Source organism: Electrona antarctica (assembly GCF_951216825.1).
Source record: "Electrona antarctica genome assembly, chromosome: 4".
NCBI lineage: Eukaryota > Metazoa > Chordata > Actinopteri > Myctophiformes > Myctophidae > Electrona > Electrona antarctica.
The window spans coordinates 8,664,407-8,687,548 of record NC_136809.1 but is presented as its reverse complement, the minus strand read 5'-3'; the positions used below and the strand labels follow the sequence as shown (position 1 = coordinate 8,687,548).

Sequence of the window (23,142 nt, the reverse complement as noted above, 5' to 3'; positions counted from 1 at the left end):
CACAGCCATTCATCCCATACCAGCAAGTAGCAGATAAGACCATCTGTGTTTGTATGGATATTAATTAAGATATAAATATTTATTGATCCGCTTTGGTAAATGTAGTTGTCATCAACAGCAGTAAGTAAGAGTAAAACACAGGAACATAACAGGTAAGAAAAATAAAATAGGTTCTGACAAAATACATTGTTTATAGTATAGATCACTTATCAAAACAAAGTTACACCAAACAGAAGCACAATCAAACACGAACACGTGACCTCATAGATTGGTTATTATTACAATGTTGTCTGTCTATAATGACATGACCAACAGATTGTAAGTGGATAGGGCACATCCCTTTACTTTCAATTTTAGACAAAAGACCATTTTAGAAACTACATTTTATTCAGCGACAGTGTCACTTATAAAACCAGTAAATCCAGAAATAAAAAGATAACTCGCTGGAATCAGTTTTAAATTAAACTTTTTTTCCTTTACATATAATTTATTCCCAATGTGGTTTCAATAGCAGAACAGGCATTTTAATACAAAATAAAATAAATCCACCGTAGACATGTTATGAGCTACTTTGTCAAGAAATTCTGTGCAGGTGATTATTTGTTCGAGTTTGGAAGCGCTCGTCGAAGTCACTGAACGGCCCTGCATACCACCTGTTTCGAATGTGCACATAATGCAGGAGGCAGCAGAAAGACCTGTTAATAAAAACGAGTGCTTCCAAACCCCAACACTTAGAAAATAATATCACAGCACGGACTCTTAGCAGAAAGTAGCTGATAACATGTCCACGGTGGATTTTTATGTAACAAACATTTTGTAGATTGAAAGAGGATAATTCAAGCTTGCCTTACAGCTGCAATGTTGATGAGTTTAACGTTGTTTAATGCAAGCAGATCGGAAATTCAATTTGGATCACTGAGCTCAGTCAGTGGGCTGTCAATGGAGGGTATGCAACTCTAGATTCATCCCATTATGAAAGAAATCAGACCAGTCTGAAGTGAGTGTTGCAACACTGCCCCCTGTTGGTAGCCTAAACATACATAGGGACACAGGGACACAGCCAGGGATGGACAAAGCTGGGTATTGGAGTGGCTGCACCCTTGACGCCTTACATGTGGTTCAAAACTGTCGCCAGAGTTATATTCAACTCTTTAGTCTAGTCGCACAGTGAGTACTATTCAACTCTATATTTCAGTCGTACAATTTATAGGCACTTTTGCAGTTCTTAATCCAGAGTGAACATTGTAAGCAAGGTACACACAAAGGCAATTATCAAATGTACAGAAATAGTAATCTAGGAACATAGGTAAACCAAGAACCGATCATCATCCTCAGTCTAAACAGGATGCCAGGTTCACTAATGATCCTGGCATCTGCCTAAAATACACTTTAGCCTTTGCTATGTATTTTTTGCAATCTGAAATGCATTTTAACCTTTGCATAAGCCTGGAAGGTCATCGCTATTGTCAGAGTCAAAGAGATTCTATATAAAGAGGCGACACCTCCGCCATATTGGAGTGATGACGTAACTTCCGGTTGCTTTAAAAAACATTAAAAAGTCATGCTGTACAAAACTTGTTTTAATCCTATTCTACTCTCATATATTTATTTACCCATTTATTTATCATATTTATGAATGGATCAAAACAGAAATTAGTAACATATTCATTCAGAATGTAAGGGTGCATGTGTGCGCATGTATGTACGTGCACGCGCAACCGTGCGTGTTTGAGGTGTCTACCTAAGGTTTACATAGACAAAGTGTTGCCGCCAAGCCCGCCATATTGGAGTGATACATATTTGAGGACTGTCGTCTCTTTATATAGAATCTCTTTGTCGAAGTGCATAAGCCTGTATTTCTTACTTACAACCAATCGCCATCGCCTCACTGATCTATCATCTACCATCGAATGCCGATGCTGTGCGAGCCCTCTTCCTGTTTTGCATGATTCTGCTGTTTTGCAGTTCGGCTCAGCACCAGAGAGAGAGGATGTGTGTCATTTATTTCAATGCTGTAGCAACAACGTCATCACGTGTGGATTCTGAGGTGTCTCTTCATGTTGCTGGACTCCACAAAGCACCTGCCACAGATGGGGCAGCGGAAGGGCTTTTCTCCGGTGTGAACGCGCTCATGGGTCTTCACTCGATGCTGGTGGGAGAAGCGCTTGGAGCAGTGGCGGCAGCCGTACGGCTTCTCGCCTGTGTGCACGCGCTGGTGCCGCCGAAGGGACAGAAACTTTCTGAAGGTCTTCCCGCACAGCTCGCAACAGAGCGGTTGACCTCCGGCGTCCCGGGCTGGCTGGGCGGGTAGCGCCATAGAGCTCAGGTGCCTGCTGAACTCCCTAGAGGAGGAAGCGGCAATTTCGTTGAGAGAAGACGACTGTTTGTCTCCTCGGTTTGCCTGAGGGTGTAAAACATGCCTGGGGGTTTTTATTGCAGAGAATAAGGAGGGGAAAGAGAGGCCACCGTAGGAAGTGGCACTAGTATCAACAACCAAACTTGACTTTAAACCTGTAGTTCTGTCTAAGGTCTCTGTGCTCCGTGTCGGGGTTGAGTGCGCTGCTTCTAGCTCCTCCTCTCTCCCGTGTTTCTTGAGTCTCTGTTTGGCAGACCTGGTTATCCCATGCCTGTCTATTATGCTCCACTCTGAACTCATGTCTTCATCCACTTTAATTGGAACAGAATCCACCACCACCATATCGGGTTCCCAGTCCAGATTACCAGCCAGGAATGGAGCAACATTACTCGGGTCGCCAGAAATGTCTCCTCCCTGGTCCTCTGAAGCTCCAGGAAATCCCTCTCTGCCATCAGTGTTGCTCCTAGTTCTTCCCTCTTGATGTGGGCCTGATTTATGTGGAGGGTCTATAGAACAGTTCCCTGTGGTTAGGCTGCCAGCGTTATTCCACACCTCTATGCCTGTGCCAGCTTCTGCCCACTCAGATGCACTGGTGAACAAGTTTACATTTCCGTTAATATGGTGATGGGTGTTGAATCGCTGGTCGTCGCAGTGAAGATGATTCTCATGCTCTACAGCGAGGGTTCTAGGTGTTGTGTTTGTTTCACTTCCATGCTCGACTGGGGGTTGAATGTCTGAAAGGACAAGAGGAAATTATCAGTTGGTTATTAAAAGTTCTGAAAAGTAACATCTCCAGCCAAAATGTGGAACAGTCATTAAGACATGCGAATCCCTTGACTCCTTCAAAACCGCTCTCAAAGGGCACCTACGGATGGCTGCAATTCGAAACTGGCCCCCGTAAAATCTGAATCCCCCCCCCACCGCCCCCCCCCCCCCTTTTTCCCCTCACTGTATATGTTTCTTTTCCCTTTTTACCTCCATTATGATGAATTCCTGTTATGATGAATTCCTGTTCTGTTCTTTGTCTATATAGAAGTGTCTATTTGTACGTCTCTAAATGTTTTGATGAATTGAACATGGTGGACCCTATTGTAAACAAGTGTAATGCTTAATTGGGTCGTCCACTCACAGTTAACACTTAACAGCCTTTGTATTGAGTTTGTGCTTGAAATGTACTGTAATTCTGCAAACTGTTAATAAATATTTCAATCAATCAATCAAAAAGGTGTGAACGGTTTTGCCGACGTGATAATGGGGGACAATTTAAAACAAAGGCGGCTTACATGCGGTAGTTTGCTACCAACAGAAATTTGCATGCACAAGGGCTGCCAAAGTAGGCTATCTTTTGTTGTTTTTCTTGTTTCTTCACCCCCTCTCTTCGAAGTTAAGACTGGGCAAGCTCTAAACTGACTGGGCCACGGTGGTAAGGGGGCTGAGACACGACGGGTGGTTGCGTCATGGTTGCGCCGTGGAAGTATGGTGGAACGGGTGAAAAAGTTTGGTTATATATATTTTTTTTTAAAGACAAGAGGGGAGCTAAATCAATGCAATAATGTAGCACAGTTGTTAACTTAATTAGTACATGCACGAAAGGGAACATTTCAACAATGCATAGGCATCTGTCAATAATGCATTGAATTAAACCCAAATGCGATACCTTTGCATGTCTGCACCGAGTCGAAACAACACAGGAACCTTCAGCTGCTGCAGTGAACAACCGTACTCTTCCATCATGTGGTGCTGCAAGCGTTGCCATAATTTATAATCCAATTCATAATACGTTTGGGAAACTCAAAGCTCCCTCCCTGCCATAGTTATAATAATTCAATGTGCGACTTAATTCTCAGTCTATCGTTGCCGAAAAGGCAGATCTACAAGCTCACAACGCGGTAAAACTAGATGCAGTGTGAGCTTGTAGATTGGCTATTTTTGGTGTGTGAAACCGATGTACGATGACGTATACATTACGCTTTTAAAGTGACGGTACACAATTATCAGTTCCCTCTGTACTGTATTTCAAGGCCCTAGTAAAATGTAGTGTTTTGGTTGGTTAAAGGTGTAGGGAAACGGAAATGGTGGCCCATATGATGACCACAGATGTGGTCTAAAAGTGTGAAAAACGTACTTTTAATTTCACTACGCCTTTAAAATAAAGAGAAGATTATAGAAAAAAAATATGCAAGGGATCACTGTACACTACTTTAAAACAGTTGTCATGTTGCACACATGCCTAAAACCACACACACACACCTTTTGCGTCATGAATGATTCTGGTGTTTTGCAGTTTGTCTCAGCACCAAAGACGGAGGATGTCCGTTATTTTTGTCTCATAATGTTTTTATTACCTTCGAGTGTGTTGTCATCCTCCACCTTCAAGATGACAGGAAAGCCAGCGCCCCCGCCCTCCTCCTCTCCTCCTGTTCCCTGTGTTGAGCTCTTGGTCGCTGGGTTAAATCTGGCTCTGCTGGGTGCTGAAGCTCCACGGGTCACCTGTCACAATTAATACATAATCGCCATATCTTAATTATTCGTTCATTCATATTATTTTATTTCCATTCATCTGTATTCATCTGTTGAAAAGCCGATCTACAGCTTGTAGAATGGCGATTTCCATTATTTTTAAACCATTAGTATGAATAAAAGTATTAAATGCATAGCCTGCTTGACCATAGTACATTATTTATTTTAAAGTATATTAGTTACTACCAGTCATTGATAATTGCATTCCATTTAAGTTCTTTTTAATGTGCCCTGTGCAATTTTTCATTACAATAAGCACAGATACATACAATTTTGATCCAAACATTCCCTTAGTAATGTAGATGCAAATGTTTTCAAGGTGACAATATAGCAATCTCAAGCAAAGCAGAGGTGACCTGGGCTGGGCCGTGGGCCGTGGCTCAGCGGTCCAGGCACCTTGTATATATAAAATAAAGGCAAAAGCCAAAAAAGAAAAAAGCAGAGGTGGCCAATTTGAGCTGTATTTTTGACAAAAAGACAGGACAGAAGAGTGATCAAGAAAGTAAAACATAGATTTACCTGGCTCGGGGTAGAAGACAGGTTTAAGTCAAATAAAAATGGTATTGTAATTTAAGATAGTCAAAGGGGCAGTGCCCCAATATACTTCTCCAAAGTATGTGACACCTACAGCCACAAGAGGGAGCGGAAACGATCTGGTACCAACCAGGCCTGTTATAGAAGAAACATGGTAAAATTCTGCTACTCTGCCAGACTGCCACCAAAGTGTGGAATACCCTCCCTGACACTATCCATTAAAAAATGTGAATCAAATGCAAATTCCCATAGAATGGAAGTGTGTTTTCCCCTTTCTCATTTTAGTTAGGGACGTACCTAATACCTACCTATTAATCCCCCCCCCCCCATTTTCCCCTCACTGACTGTATGTTTCTTTTCCCTTTTTACCTCCATTATGATGAATTCCTGTACTGTTCTTTGTCTATATAGAAGTGTCTATTTGTACGTCTCTAAATGTTTTGATGAATTGAACATGGTGGACCCTGTTGTAAACAAGTGTAATGCTTAATTGGGTCGTCCACTCAGTTAACAGCCTTTGTATTGAGTTTGTGCTTGAAATGTACTGTAATTCTGCAAACTATTAATAAAATGTTCAATCAATCAATGCTATCTTGATGAATTATAAACACATAGCAGGACCACAATGGAAACAATTAAGTCCCCACCATAACATTTGTTATCCTTTTAGCCTTAATTGTCTGACTGTACCTGCTGTTAACTTACATCTGATATTTCTGACTAAAAATATTAAATTAGTCAATCAAAATATGTTCCAACGTTCAACTTCTGATGAATTGAAAATGGTGGACCCTGTTGTAAACAAGTGTGTCGTCCACAGTAAAAGTCTTTGTATTGAGTTGTGCTTTCATGTGAAATGTACGGGTCCATTCTGCAAACTGTTAATAACTTATAAACGCCAAATAATTTCAACAGTCCCTCACAAGCCTCACATGCACGGTGCTGCTGCTGCGTTGGTGGTTGTTCCGTCTGGATGTCTGGAACTTGGCGACCAGCAGCTTCCTCCTGAGGCCGTCTATCTCCCTCTGGTTCTGGGTGATCTCCAGCCGCAGCACCGCGTAGCCATCATCCACCAGCTTGCAGATCTCTGCCACCGCGCTGTTCGCCAGGACCTCGATCACCGCGGCCAGCTGGTTGTGGAACGAGTCGCTGCTGTTGGTAGACATGAGTGGATCTGATCACTTCAACAGTCGCTGTTGTGTTGAAGAAGAAATAGGTTTGTTTTGTGGATGTTGTTGTCAACAGTCCGCCATGCTTGTTGTTCTTCTTCCGCTTCTTCTTCTTATAGTTTCCGGCAGACTGGATGCCTTCTGTCATATTGCTGCCCTCCACAGGCTGGGTTTATATTTGGCATTCTCAGTTAAAATTGTTCCCGATATATCCCTTTACTGGCATTTCCATTCTATTTCTCAGCCACAGTTGACTGAGTTGGTGCAAACCCCTCTCTCAAAGTATTGTCCAGCTCTTCAGCACTGATGTCTTCCACCTTCAAAAACCTCCTTGCTGCATCCAGCAGCATCTTTACCCTCTCTGATTTCCCTTTGATTTCAACTGCACAGTTCACAACCTTCAGCACGGGGACTACAAATTTCACGCCCCCAAATGAGACAGCGTCCCCACTTCTGGTCCGTTGGCACGGATACTGCAGGCCAGCCCATAGAAGTCCATTGAAATTCTGTAGTTAGCCCCAAACGGTAACAAGACAACTCACCCCTAAAGCCACTTTTGGTGAGTTGTCCAGACAACTCACCCCTAAACGTGAAGACATCTCACCCCTGCTTTTTTAGGGGTGAGATGTCTTCACTTTCCGGGGTGAGATGTCTTCACTTTTGGCCACTTTCGGGGTGAGATGTCTTCACGTTTAGGGGTGAGTTGTCAGGACAACTCACCAAAAGTCTGACTGAATAAATGTAGCCTTTGAGCTATACTTTACTGAATATTTCACAAGAATATAACACAAGAGTCAAATGTACGGTCAAATGTAATGTAGTTTATTTAAATATAGAAACATTGTAAACAAAGTTCAAACAGCAGTTTGTACAAAAAATATAAAAAAAAGGTAAACATCAAAAGTTTAGAAAAACATCAGTTTGTACAAAAAAATATAGAAAAAATGTAAACTAAAAAATATAGTAAAAAGTTGTCATAAAAAAAAAAAAACATCAGTTTGCTACAAAAACACTAAAAAGTTGTCTACAAAAAGAAAGAAAAAAGTTGTGCTGTGTGCAGTGCAGTGTGCAGTGTGCTGTCCCATTTTGGTCAAAAGTTGTGCACTAAAAAGTTGTCATATCTACAAAAAGAAAGAAAAAAGTTGTGCAGTGTGCTGTCCCATTTTGGTCAAAAGTTGTGCAGTGCAGTGTGCTCATCTCCACACTGGGGCATTCACTTCAGAAGCGAGAGTTAGCATGTCCATGATGGTCAGATCGTTCCTTTCCAAGTCCTTCCACAACTGGGCCAGATTGCCCTGTGTAGCCTTGGTCTGCTTTCGCTGGTAGCGGCGTAGCTTGTTCTCTGACACCATACGCAGCTGGAAGTCGATCAAGGTACTCTGCCTTTGAAGCGCAAACATTATCCACAAACGACCCCCCCCCCCCCCCCTCAATGCTGCATAGAGAGAGAGAGAGAGAGAGAGAGAGAGAGAGACGCTCTACTCCTTACAAGTGTTTCACCGGATTTTACTGTTAAATAAATAAATAATTAGCCGTGACTGCGCACGTCTGTAGGAACCGATAGTTAGATCCGAAATTGAATTATGCCTACTGTAATGGGTGCCACGGAAAGTACAGACAACTCACCCCGCAATGTCAGAAAGTGAAGACAGCTCACCCCGGAAAGTAAAGACATCTCACCGGGGTGAGATGTCTTCACTTTCCGGGGTGAGATGTCTTCACTTTCCGGGGTGAGATGTCCGGGGTGAGCTGACCGGACATCTCACCCCGACATGTCAAAAAGTGAAGACAACTCACCGGGGTGAGATGTCTCGTATTCCTTTTAAAATAATATGAAATGAACTGAAGACTATATTGATTTGAATAAAAATATGTTTCCAAATGTATGAAGTGTCTTTGTCAACATATATTGTTGTTTTCTCAATAGAGGATGTATTTCACATTTAATTTACCACTTGAATGAGTTACCCATAATGTTAAGGGAGCAAAGGGGAGACGGCAGACAGAGAACCTGTCGCTTTTAAGGGACGTCACTGCATTTACGAGGCTACGAGCATATGGCTACGAGCGCCGACTTTGAAGAGTGGAATTCTCAATATACATCCCGATCCCGACTGACTTTGTTATTCATGTCTATATTTTGAACATGTCACGGGGTTACTATATATGTTCTACCTACCACGGAGCTCCGACGGTGTGTTTTACCGCTGTCAACTTGTATAATTAACTTTGCTGAATAGTTGCATGGGAAAATAACCCAGCAAAATGGAGGAGTGACATCCTGACATTTTCAACTACCTAGTGAATTCTTCAGATGAGTATTAATAATAGTCTTGCAAGAAGCTGTTTAGATCATTTTCAACAAATACATATCATATAAAACGAAATACAACAAATATATCTGGGTATTGAAAACCTCAAGGGATGCAACCGTGACATATATACCATGCGACCACTTTGACTTGAGATTTACAATGCTAGCACTTTTCACAAACTGATGGAGTATATTATAGTACATTGTAGGATGTATATTGAGATGGCAGGTATGTGACATTGAAAAGGACAAATCAAACATATGGGACACTTTATTAGAACACAAAAAAAATCGCTATAGCCTCAGTAATGAACCAGTGAAATTAGGGTATTTCATGATGCCTCTCATAGGGATTGCATTGGCAGCTGCAGTAGTTGAAACGGACCAGAAGTGGGGCCGCTGTCTCATTTGGGGGCGTGAAATGTGTAGTCCCCGTGTGTCTATAAAAGCCAACTTCTTCTGCTTGCTTCCTGTCCAGTGCTAAAATGGTATGAGATTCGATTGAGGCCACCTACTGCATGGAGTAAAAACTTCAACGAGCTTGCAGATAATTCATTCTCACAGTGCTAGGAGTTAGAAATTACAGAGCCGGTATCGATTCCCATACCAGCAAGCAGATAAGACCATGTGTTTGTATGGATATGAATTAAGATATGATAAATCTTTATTGATCCGCTTTGGTAAATTTAGTTTTCAAACACCAGTATTACTAAAGTTAGAGTAAAACACAGGAACAGAACAGGTAAGATTCAAAATAAAATAGATTAAATGACAGACTTAGGTTCTGACAAAATAATACAACATTGTTTGTAGATCAATTGTCAAAACAAAGTTACACCAAACAGAAGCACAATCAAACACAAAAACGTGACCTGGTAGATTGGTTATTCTTGCAATGTTTTGTCTATAATGACATGACCAACAGATTGTAAGGCTTCGTACACACATATCAGACGAACATGCTCTGTGCTGTCCATGTTTTATGGCCGCCTCAATGCTTTTCCAATGGAAGTCACGTGGTTTGACCAAACAGTTGTGTGTGATGGGGGGAGGGGGGGCAATCAAACACAAGTGTTTGGTCAAACCACGTGACTTCCATTGGAAAAGCATTGGGGCGGCCATGAAACACAGGCAGAGCACAGCACAGTTGTTCTTTATGTGCGTACGAAGCCTTAGTGGATAGGGCACATCCCTTTACTTTCAATTTTAGACAAGACAATTTTAGAAACTACATTTTATTCAACGACATCAGTGTCACCTATACAACCAGTTAATCCAGAAATAAAAACATAACTTGCTCGTTTTAAATTTAAAAAAAAAATCTTCACATATAATTTATTCCCAATGTGGTTTCAATAGCAGAACAGACATTTTAATACCAGTGGGAGAGTGTGCGTGTGTATGGGTGCACGTGTGTGTGTGTGTGTGTGTGTGAGGCCAATAGACAGATAGGGCTCTACCTCCTGCGGCTCTGGGATGTAAAAGCGCCTTGGATAAAGGCGCTATATAAATGCACCATTTACCATGCTCCTTTGGTTCAATTGATAAGTCCCGGAAAAGACACGTGATTGGCCAGTAGTCACTTGAGTGGCAGCGACACAGCGTGCCTTCTGGATTTTCCGCTTGACTTCCGCCTTTCAGTCAAGGAAGCTCTGAGAAGGAAGGGAAGTGGTCACGTGACTGGGCTGCGCCATGACACTTTCATGGACACTTTCATGGGAGCCAAACTCACACCGGAAGTGCAATGAATACATGGCAGTGAATGGAGCCGGCTGGACCAGCTCATAACAAACATTATTTATGAACAATTGAGACCTTTTGTAAAGTAATCACTTCTGGAAAATAACAGAAGACATATCACAGGTTGTTTTCTAATCACTTACTTTTCGATGTGCACAGAGTACACAGTATATAATTTTATCTGAGGATCTAAACGGCAGCAGGTATCGTTTCTGGCTCCGAAGTATCGCAAGATTTGGCTGCCAGACAGGAAACGGTGGGAAGTATCGCGATACTTGGTGCGTTCAGAAAGGTACTTTGTGCTCTTTAGATACCATACCTCTATACAAATTACAGTGTACACATCGAAAAGCAACACAGTAGACAATAATGTGTTACATGTCTTCTGTTATTTTCCAGAAGTGATTACTTTACAAAAGGTCTCAGTCATACATAAATAATGTTTGTTCATGAGCTGGTCACTGAGCTCTCATTTACTTCTGCCAAACTTCCGGGTAGTTTGGCTCCCATGAAAATGTCCATGAAAGTGTCATGGCGCAGCCCAGTCACGTGACCACTTCTCTTCCTTCTCAAAGCTTCCTTGCTTACAGTGCGATACAGGCCGCTCCTATAAACTGCAGCGGCCAATGAGGCATCTAGGTTTTTGAGTGGTGCAGCCACACCAATGCACAGCAATGTGTGTCCCTAGCTGGCTGGGTCTGTCTCTGGGTTTGACATAGTAAGCAAGGTACACACACAGGTAATATATCAAAAAGACAGAAATAGTAATCTAGGAACATAAACTAAGAACCGATCATCAGTCTAAACAAGATGCCAGGTCTACAAATGATCATGGCGTCCGCCTAAAATACACTTTAGCCTTTGCTGTGTATTTTTTGCTGTCTAAAATACATTTAAACCTTTGCATAAGCCTGGAAGGTCATCGCTATTGTCGGAGTGCATAAACCTGTATGTATATATATGCCCCTGTACTGTATGTGTTACAGTACAGGCGATTACAACCAATCTCCATCACCTCACTGATCTGTCATCTACCATCGTATGCCGATGCTGTGCCCCCTTCCTGTTTTGCGTGATTCTGTTGTTTTGCAGAGGATGTGTGTCATTTATTTCAATGCTGTAGCAACAACACCACCATCATGTGTGGATTCTGAGGTGTCTCTTCATGTTGCTGGACTCCACAAAGCACCTGCCACAGATGGGGCAGCGGAACGGCTTTTCTCCGGTGTGAACGCGCTCGTGGGTCTTCACCCGATGCTGACGGGAGAATCGCTTGGAGCAATGGCGGCAGCCGTACGGCTTCTCGCCCGTGTGCACGCGCTGGTGCAGTCGCAGGTTCTGTAACTTTCTGAAAGACTTCCCACACAGCTCGCAATGGTGCGGTTGACCTCCGGCGTCACAGGCTGGCTGGGCAGGTAGCGCCATAGGCGGGATGGAGCTCAGGCGCATGCTGAACTCACTAGAGGAGGAGGCAGACATTTCGTTGAGGGAAGAAGACCGATTGTCTCCTCCGTTTTCCTGAGGGTGTAAAACCTGTCCGGGGGTTTTGATTGCAGAGAATGAGGAGGAGAAAGAGGAGAGGCCACCATAGGCAGCTCTAGTATTAACAACCAAACTTGACTTTAAATCTGTAGTTCTGTCTAAGGTCCCTGTGCTCAGTGTCGGAATTGAGCGTGCTGCTTCTAGCTTCTCCTCTCTCCCGTGTTTCTTGAGTCTCTGTTTGGCAGACCTGGTTATCCCATCCCTGTCTATTATGCTCCACTCTGAGCTCATGTCTTCATCCACTTTAATTGGAACAGAATCCACCACCACCATATCAGGTTCCCAGTCCAGATTACCAGCCAATTTACCAGAAGCCTCTCTGCCATCAGTGTTGCTCCCAGTTCTCCCCTCTTGATGTGGGCCTGAGTTATGTGGAGGGTCCAGAGAACAGTTCCCTGTGGTTAGGCTGCCAGCGTTATTCCACACCTCTATGTCTGCACCAGCTTCTGCCCACTCAGATGCACTGGTGAACAGGTTTACATTTCCGTTACACTGGTGACGGGTGTTGAATCGCTGGTCGACGCGGTGAAGATCATTCTCAGGCTCTACAGCGAGGGTTCTAGGTATAGTGTTTGTGTTACTTCCATGCTTGACTGGGGGTTGAATGTCTGAAAAGAGGAGAGTAAATGATCAGTTGGTTAACACCACATTTGTTGCCATTGACAGTTATACTCGTCATATCAATTAATTATGTGGGGCGCTCATGACAAGTAGACGTTTGATATCGCTATAAGAAAGCCTTGCTGTGTTTCATTGTTGGAATCACTCCGGTTGCTACGGGCGCCTGCTAACGCCTCGCCACCACTGCCTCCGTTTCTCCATAGCCATTAGCTTCTATGTTAGCAGCTGCCAGCCTTTGCACTTCTGTCTTTTCTCAGAAACTACGGCACCGTCCGTGGTTTTGAACAAATCGCCGATTTTCACCACAAGCAAATACAACTTTTGAAAAGACTTTGACTGACTTTGACATTATATTCTAATAATTTCTCAGATTGGGATCCCAGAGCCACAAAAAAAAAAATCACACTTGTGTGAAGTGAGGGACGCTCTTATCAGCATACATCATTATACATCACATTCCGTGCTCAGCCAATGTCAACTTTTGGCGGCTTCACTTTACTGCCGTCACTTTATATCCTCAATATGTACTTTGCTCAGCCAATCAAATCATCGCTATGGGGTGATCAGCCAATCAAATCATCGTGTTTGATTTGACAGACAGACATTACCTTTGAGTGTGTCACCCTCCACTTTCAAGATGACAGGAAAGCCAGCGCCCTCCTCTCCTCCTGTTCCCTGTGTTGAGCTCTTGGTCACTGGGTTACATCTGGCTCTGCTGGGCACTGAAGGTCCACGGGTCACCTGTCACAATTAATACATAATCACCATATCTTAATTATTCGTTCGTTCATACATATTATTTCCATTCATCTGTTATGAATTAATCTGTCGAATAATAGCCGATCTTGTAGAATGGCTATTTCCACTATTTTTTAAACATTAGAAGTTTAATAGCATAGCGTGTTTGACCATAGTACAGTATTTATTTTGAGTATATTAGTTTCTATTAGTCATTGTTGATAATATCATTCTATTGAAGTTATTTTTAACATGCCCTATGCACTTTTTCATTACAATAAGTGCAAAAAGGTGTGGTCAGGATCAAAATGTATCTTTGGTTTAGGACACAGAGGGCCCAATTATGATGGGAACGAGATACATTTAAGAAAAATTGTAATCAAAGTGACAAAAAAAGATTTGAGGTTAAGAAATCACACAGTGTGAAATGAGGGGTGCTCTTATCATTATTATACATCATCATACATAATCTCACGAACAACTGAATTTACTTGATATTTGATGGAAATATGACCTAATTTATCCTTTCATTGTCAATGGCAAATATGTGATGTGTGGGGATAAAAAGCTGTATATAGGAGGGGCTAGCGCTTCACAAAATAACTAATTCACCAAATTGCACCCTTAAAAAAATATCTAATCCTGAACCATAACCTGTAACCACTAACCAATAACAAACACATCTATTTCTTTACCATGCAAAATGTGATCGGGCAACTTTCACTAGTAGTGGAGTAGGCTAGTATTTGACCAGGACAATCTTTCACTAGTAGTGGAGTAGGCTAGTATTTGACAAGGACAATCTTTCACTAGTAGTGGAGTAGGCTAGTATTTGACCAGGACAATCTTTCACTAGTAGTGGAGTAGGCTAGTATTTGACCAGGACAATCTCTAACTAGTAGTGGAGTAGGCTAGTATTTGACCAGGACAATCTTTCACTAGTAGTGGAGTAGGCTAGTATTTGACCAGGACAATCTTTCACTAGTAGTGGAGTAGGCTAGTATTTGACCAGGACTAGTAGTGGAGTAGGCTAGTATTTGACCAGGACAATCTCTATACAGTAGTACTCGATTAATAGGTTGTGTACCTTGTCCACCACTTGCTGATTGATTGATTGATTGATTGATTGAAAACTGTATTAACAGTTTGAGGAAAGCACAGTTCAATACAAGGATACAATACAAGGATTGAAATACCCGGAAAAGCACAATGGCTTGTTTACATTGGGGTCCTCCATTTTCAAATCATCAGAACATTTAATGACATACAAATATACAGTACTATGTAAAAGACAGAAAAAAGATCATATCATAAACGGGGTGCGTGCCCGTGTGTGGTCAGTGTGGACTTGCTTTACAGAGGATCAGGCCATTTTCAAGGAACGCCCCCCCCCCCCTGTGTGTGTGTGTGTGTGTGTGTGAGATAGCCTACTTTGAGATTTGCAAGAATGTCAAGTGTGTTATTATAAATCAATTGTATTATTATTAGTTACCCCGTATGCATAGTCAGTGGTACGTGACTGTGTGCTTGGGGAGGGGGCATTTCTTGTAAATGGCCTGATCTGCTGTAAAGCGCATGCATGCAGCCAGGGGGCGCACACACAAGAACTCTGGCACACGCCACAGGCAGGCGCAGGCGCAGGCACAGACACACACTAGCAGCAGTTGCTCCCTAGATGGGCTGAGCCTGAGAGAAGGGAGGAGTGGCTTTCACTTGCCAGACTTTAAGAGGAGAGGACAGATGGTCCTCAGTCTCAACTCTGTGCTGGTTTACAGTTTGGAGCACCAACATAACACAGTAAGTCACAGTCTCATCATAATACGGTCTGTTGTTCTCTATATTGCAATGTAGACGTGCGTATGGCTCAGGCCTTTTACAAGAAATTTACAAGAAACAAGAAAGAAATGGAACATCAGCCTATGTGAGTTTCAGGTGCATTTACATTAAGTTGTGCGAAATGAGACACAAGTTCTAGGTGGGCGTCTGGATTGCGTTGCAGTCTCACACATTATGTGTACACTGAATTAAAAGTGCACTCAGACCTTTTGGACCATATCGTTTCAACTTTTTCTTTTCTTCCATCAAGGTGCTCCTCATAGTCTTCATCTTCATTTGGACCGGAGCTTGTTGAGGAGAGACACCGGAATTGACTGACAGGAGCAGACCAGAGGATTGTGTAGCAGGTGGAAAGATGTCACTGGGACGCTTTCTCTCCGACGTCTGCGATAGCATCCCAATCGTCGGGCACGTCAAAGGAGTCATCCACGACATCGCCGGAGATGAAGAGGCGGCCAGAAGATCCTACGTGTCCGCCACCAGAAGCACGCTGGTGTTGGGCGTGGGAATCATCAGAAACTTGGAGAGACTTGGAGAAGCACGGGATCTGGGAGACGTGATTGTGGGCGTGGGAAGAATGGGCCTGGACATCGGCTTGGACGCCGCCACTGGGGTTTCGATCGGGGCGGCGACCAAGTCCATCGCACGGCAGTCGACAAAACAGCTGCTGAAATCTGCCCCAAAGGAAGCAGTGAGACAGGCTAGGGGTATCGGAAGACAAGCTGTCAGGCACGGTGCAACCGTGTTGGGCACGCAGATGCTGAATCAGAGAGGGAGAGATTCCTCTAGTAGTAGTGCCCCAGATAATGATCCTAGTACTGACCTCAGTGACGTTAGTGAGTTATCCAGCAGTTCTGACGAAGACGAAGATGAAGAAGGAGACGGATATATCTATTTGTTCACACGCCCAAGTGGATCATACAAAATTGGCATGACCCGTAGACCCATATTAGATAGACTTAATGAACACAGGAGCAATGGCTCGATAAAACCAAACTCTTATATTACGGTGTATAAATTACGGGGTTTTGTAAGATGGGCAGAGACAACGATCCTCAATGACGACATAATAGCCTGCGAGAAAAACAAGTTCAAAATCACTGCGCAAAACAGAGAATTTGGACAGCCGTAAAATCGAATGGCAGGACGTTAATGGCGTCATTGAACGAGTCTGTGGGCTAACCTACCGGTATGTGGGAACGGAACAGTATTATTATTATGTCGATGATCGAAACGATATGATATACGATATGATAAACGCATGACTTGAATGACACATGACGTCACAGGGTGGAAATGCACACATAGCCACACGTTGGAGGCTAGCGGTTAGCGCCGCTCAAAAATTATGGCCCAGACTCCCCCGAGTCGTGTACTTTCTGTATTTGGCCTCTGTATTTACCAGAGGTGGAAAAAGTACTAAAAAGTAAAAGTATAAATGTTGCATTGTAGATGCGTCGCGACGCATTGAGAGCTTGTAGATTGGCTATTTTCAAAAGATTTGGTACACATGTTGAACTTGTGAAATGGGACATTCTGCAATATGAGTACTTTTAATACTTTAAGTACATTTTGATGCCAATGCTTTTGTACTTTTACTTGAGTACATTTTGAATACGGGACATCTACTTGTAACGGAGTACATCGACATTGCAGAATTTATACTTTTACTTAAAGTAAAACATTTGAGTACTTATTCCACCACTGGGAAATGAGCTTGTGGAGGATAAGGTCAGACTCACACCTTTCGATCTAGCATACAACATTGATGCATGCTAGATGTATACAAAGGGTGTGATACATCTTGCCCCAATGCATTTCCAATGGGAGTCACATGGTTTGGCACAACATTTGTGTTGTACGGCTTTCGGCTGTGTTTCGACTGCCCCCCACCCCCTCATACAACACAAATGTTGTGTCAAACCATGTGACTCCCATTGGAAATGCATTGTGAGCTTGCATCAGTCAATAAGTCTCATACAACAAGCATACATCAATCTGTTGTGCATGTGTGAGTCGCCCCTAAGAGGACTGTACACTAGTGCATAGTGGTGATGTCTTCATGATGCTGTCTGAATTAACCCCTCAAGGACCCCCTGCAAGGAACGCTGAGGGTTCTTTAATACGCCTCAGGGTTCCTTGGGGTGGGGATAGGGGGTCTTATGAAAGTGTATATTAACTGAAATCAATGCATTTTGTGCATTGACACAGTAATTCAATTCAAACTTTATTCAAGACACTCACAGGGGGGTCCATAGGGCGGAACACATAAAACATAAAAACACAAAAGTAAACAAACTATAAATAAACAAAACATAAACAAACAGGGGGGACTTATCTCTGTACATACAGGCTAGAACGCCAGTGGCTCCACAGCTTAGATGACAGCCTGACAGAGCTCTTAGCAGGGTTAGAAAGTGATGCAATGATGCTGTTCTCAGAGTCTGTTAACCTGCACATAAATCTATACATCAGGTTTCGTAGCACAGCAGGGCAAGTGGGTACATTTATTTCTACAAACATTTGACTGGCACTACAGCATCTTGGGGCTTTGAGCAGCAGTCTCATGCAGTCATTATAGGCCACTGTCATTTTTTGCAGGCTGCCCTTTTTGTAGTGTCGCCACAAGTGGGCAGTGTACAGCGGAGTACAATAGGCTTTAAAAAGTGAGATTTTCACTGGAACAGAGCAGAAATTAAACTTACGTATGAGTGTGTTGGCTTGAGCGAGCATACAGTTTACGCCGCTGTCTAAAAATATCTCTATCATCAGATAGGTCATTTGTTATAAAATGACCTAAATATTTGGTCTCTTTGCATTCTTTTAATGACATTCCAGACAGGTAGAAATCAAGAAATACCAGCTTACTGTCTTCCTTACTTCTCACAATCAGAGTTATGCTCTTCTTAGCGTTGTACTTGACATCAAAATCGAGGCCGTACTGTGAGCACACTTTTAGTAACTGCTGGAGACCAGCACTATATGGACATAGAATCACCAAGTCATCTGCAAACATGAGGTGGTTAATGAAACAGTCACCAATGATACACCCTGTTTTACAGGCATTCAACTGTACAGATAAATCATCCATAAAAACATTAAAAAGGAAAGGAGATAAAATGCTGCCTTGCCGTACCCATTGGTCACATGGAATGGAGCGGAAATGGAGTTACCCCATTTAACCAGCATAGTCTGGTGTGCATACCAATAAACCTCCTAAATAAATAGTAACTCCTGCACAGTTGATAGTTGCATTGAAATGCTTGTTTTACATACAGTATACAGTAGACAACATAAAACAGAAGGTAGAGCAGCTATTAGTAGTTCCCAAACTGGGGGCAGCGGTCCCCAAATTATTTTTTTTGGGGGGGTGGGGGGGTCCGTAGATGATTAGCTTAATGTGCAACACATGTTTTCTCACTCAACAGTAAACAAACCAACAGAGTATAAGTGTATGCAGGGTATCTATCTGCACATTTCTAAAGTGACAATGTAATCACTGTACTTGTAAGACCCTTTTAATACCAAATTACTAAATTAGCCCAAATTGTCAAACATTGTGAAAATAGCAGATCTACAAGCTTATGTAGTAACTATTTTCACAATCTGTGGACGTTGAACCGAGTCAAGCTAAAATGTAATATGCCTACAATTCCAAGTGATTATGGCCAGTGTAGAATGTAGATTATTTTGAGGGGTCACGGGCTCACGGCTTGAAAAGTTTGGGAACCCTTTATATCTACATAATAACAAATCTTAGTAAATTGTGTACTGTACACAGTAGCTATTATTCAATATAAAATGTACAGGTAGCACACATACACCACTGTAGCCTTAGCCTACATGTGTATTCTGGCAGAAGGTGCCATGCTTCAGTTGTTGTGGGCTACTTGCCAATACAAGGCCAGGCCATCCTTTTAACACAGCATTCTAGTAGCAATTGAAAATAAAAACAACAATGCTCCCTGTTACAGGAATTGGGATTTGGCCCATAGTTTGCTACAGCATGCCATGCCACACTTGATGTCCATGGATATAAAATACTGATATAATTTTGATCCAAACAGTCCCTTAGTAATGTAAATGCAAATGATTTCAAGGTGACAATATAGCAAAGATTTACCTCACTCAGGGTAGAAAGAAGACAGGTTTAATCAAATAAAAATGGGGTTGGAATTTAATATAGTCAATGGGGCATAGCCGCAATTTGCAACTCTAGATTTTTTTATAATGGGATGAATCTAGAGTTGCAATACCCTCCATTGACTTCCCACTCATCATTTTGCGTTTGCGATCTGCTTGTCTTAAACGACGTTAAACTCACCATCATTGCAGCTGTAGTCCAAGCTTGAATTATTCTCTTTCAATCTGCAAAGCTTGTTTTTCATAAAAATCCCCCGTAGACATGTTATGAGCTACTTTCTGTCAAGAAATTATGTGCAAGTGATTCTTTTTCTAAGTGCTGGAGTTTGGAAGCGCTCGTCGTAAGTCACTGAACGTCCCTGCATGCATCTGATTCGCATTTGCACATAATGCAGGAGGCAGCAGCGCGACCCCTTAATACAAACGAGCGCTTCCAAACTCCAACATTTCTTCTTCTTGACAGAAAGTAGCTCATAACATGTCTACGGGGGATTTTTATGAAAAACAAGCTTTGCAGATTGAAAGAGAATAATTCAAGCTTGGAGCAATGTTGGTGAGTTTAACGTCGTTTAAGACAAGCAGATCGCAAACGCAAAATGATGAGTGGGAAGTCAATGGAGGGTATTGCAACTCTAGATTCATCCCATTATAAAAAAATCTAGAGTTGCAAATTGCGGCTAAATGGGGCAGTGCCCTGATACCCTCATACCTGACTAACTACTTCTCCTAAGTATGTGACACCTACAGCCACAATACAAGAGGGAGCGGCAACGATCTGGTACCACCCAGGCCAGTTATAGAAGAAACATGGGACAATTCTGCCACTCTCACACCAACATGTGGAATACCATATCACTATCCATTAAAAATGTGAATCACTGGTTTCTTTCAAAACTAGCCTGCCTGAGAAAATGCAATTTCCCATAGAATGGAAGTGTCATTCACTGCTGATGTGTTCCTTCTTTCTCCTTTGTGTTTACTTTTTATTTGTTGATGACATGTAATTAGTGTAGCTTTTAATGCTATGTTGATTAATTGAACACATAGGACCACAATGGAAACAATTGACCCCAGTACTTTTGTGTTATCCTTTTAGCCTAAATGTCTGACTGTACCTGCTGTAACTTACATTTGGCATTTCTGACTAATAAAGAATTCAGTCAATCAAATCAAAATATGTTCCAACGTTCAACGCCAAAATAATTTCATGACGCGAGGTGTGGGCTCACATGATGCACGGTGCTGCTGCTGCGTTGGTGGTTGTTCCGTCTGGATGTTTGGAACTTGGCGACCAGCAGCTTCCTCCTGAGGCCGTCTATCTCCCTCTGGTTCTGGGTGATCTCCAGCTGCAGCACCGCGTAGCCATCATCCACCAGCTTGCAGATCTCTGCCACCGCGCTGTTCGCCAGGACCTCGATCACCGCGGCCAGCTGGGCGTGGAACAAGTCGCTGCTGTTGGTAGACATGAGTGGATCACTTCAATTTCAACAGTAGCTGTTGAAGAAATAGATTTGTTTGGTGGAAGCACAAGTTGTCAACAGTCCACCATTTTTGTTCTTCTGCCAGCTGAGCTGCAGTGCTTGCTTCCTTTCCAGTGCTAAAATGGTATGAGATTCGATTGAGGCCACCTACTGCATGGAGTAAAAACTTCAACGAGCTTGCAGATCATTCTTCTCACACAGTGAGTTGGAAATGACGGAGTCAGCTAGCTATCCAGTATCCAATACCATCTGGTCCATCACATACCAGCAAGTAGACGTGTGTGTGTTACTGTTTGTATTGTTATTAATAGCGGGGCAGATAGCGGAAATAATCGTTCACTTGCGGATACAAGCATAGAGAGTTTATATATATCTATGGATACAAGCACCAAAATTGGTACACATACTCCTTAGGGATGGCTCTTTTGATAAAACCATTGTGCCAAATAAAATTTCAATATGGCGGCCATTTTTCAAGATGGCCGCCATTGAATATACAGTAATATTGCATTTCGCAATAAAATCCCATAGACTTGTGCTATTTGAATGATCTTGGTGTCAAATCATTTTTCACTATGTAGAATCCAAATTTGGACCCATGGACTTACTCACTGGCTTCCTTGTACCATATATCAGTCCCGGAATCCTAATATTCTGCTAATTTAGAGGTTTGTGTTATGTCTGATTCAGGTAAAATGGATGGTAGTGTATATCTTAATATTGTTAGAGGTTTAGTGTGTGTGTGTGTGTGTGTGTGTGTGTGGGGGGGGGGGGGGGGGTCAGTATCAGCTGAGTAATTTGTTTGGTGTAGCTAAATAATGACTTCAGTGTCCCAAATGTTGTCTAATAAACCCTGCATATTTTAGCTAGATTACATGTAGTGTACCATGTATGATGTTAGACAACCGCGCCTGAATTGACAGGTTACCAGCACGGGAGAGCCGAGCCAATGGTAAGGGGGCTATACATGACTTATTCATGGTCTTACCAACATGGTGTACATATCGCACGGGACTTAAATTATACTGGATGAACGATCGGGCTAGGTGTAGATTTTATTGTCGAACCTAGTCGTATCCCATACCTTATTGTGCATGATGGCGGTAAAAGGATAATCCCTCTTCACTGAATACAGATAATGATCATACTGTGATACCTTGATTACCATTCACCAAGATGTCTAATATAGACCCAGGACCGCCTAAATTCAAGACTGACTGGAGCAAGTGTTGTCTTTGCAAAGAGAAGAATAGTATGAGCTCTCATCACCACATGCAAGACAATCGCAACAACAACTAATATTCCCTTGGTGGCATTGAATAAACTCTGAGGAGGAACAAGGCGCAATATCACAAAGGTTGTCGCATTATGTTCAACAACACGAAACTGGAGAGAGTGAGAACCACAAAACGAAAAGCAGAGAGTGCTCAGCCAGTGGAATGCCAGACCAAGTGGAGTAGAACCAGCATTAAAAGCCAAACATGTTTCAGATGTGACACAGATTGCATACTCTGAACTCACAAGAAAGCTATGACGATGAATCTCAATAAGAGAGTTGCAAGACTCAGTGGTGGAGATGTTATTGCACAGGAGCTCCAATACCACACTGCTTGCTTGGCAGACCTGTACAATAGAGAGAGGTCATAACTCACAACCACAAAGAGACTGGAAAAGGAACATTCAGATTTTAGATCTGGTGAGGGTCCTTCAGTCCTCCGACTTGCAGACATATAGTTCACCTGTACGCCCAGTGCCTGGAACAGCTGGGTGTTGATGCACCTGCTGTCAACTCCACAAGACTGAATGAAAAACTGCTATAAGAAATACCTGATTTGGAGGGACTTGTGGTCCAGCATATATGTCTTTGCAAGATGTTAGCTGCTTTGCTAAGGACAATAGCTTCACTATAAGAGTCAGAGGCTTCTGACAAGCCAAAGCCTACATCTTTCTGGAAAGCCAAAAGAACATCCCTTACCTGCTTGTGAGCATCCAACTCAGGTATTTCTGACAGCATGAGTTTTTCCTTCAGTCTTGTGGAGTTGACAGCAGATGCATCAACACCCAGCTGCATTCCACTGGCTGTGCTTTTCGTTTTGTGATTCTCACTCTCCAGTTTTGTAATGCGACCACTTTTGTGATATTGCGCCT

The 23,142-nt window shown here is 42.6% G+C and overlaps 2 protein-coding genes across 2 annotated transcripts; both read right to left on the bottom strand.

Moving 5' to 3' along the window:
* Positions 1 to 46: 46 nt before the first annotated feature.
* LOC306922445 (uncharacterized protein) lies at positions 47 to 6,748 on the bottom strand. The gene is made up of 3 exons (XM_079500069.1): positions 6,343 to 6,748; positions 4,702 to 4,846; positions 47 to 3,090 (listed from the first exon to the last, which is right to left on the bottom strand). The coding sequence occupies exons 1-3, from the start codon at positions 6,574 to 6,576 to the stop codon at positions 2,030 to 2,032; spliced, it is 1,440 nt and encodes a 479-aa protein (XP_079356195.1). The 5' UTR covers positions 6,577 to 6,748; the 3' UTR covers positions 47 to 2,029.
* A 2,785-nt stretch (positions 6,749 to 9,533) lies between these two features.
* Positions 9,534 to 21,307, bottom strand: LOC306922399 (uncharacterized protein). Its single transcript, XM_079499965.1, has 3 exons — positions 20,743 to 21,307; positions 13,405 to 13,537; positions 9,534 to 12,783 (listed from the first exon to the last, which is right to left on the bottom strand). Exons 1-3 carry the CDS (start codon positions 20,977 to 20,979, stop codon positions 11,771 to 11,773), a joined length of 1,383 nt encoding a protein of 460 aa, XP_079356091.1. The 5' UTR covers positions 20,980 to 21,307; the 3' UTR covers positions 9,534 to 11,770.
* Between the last annotated feature and the right edge of the window lie 1,835 nt (positions 21,308 to 23,142).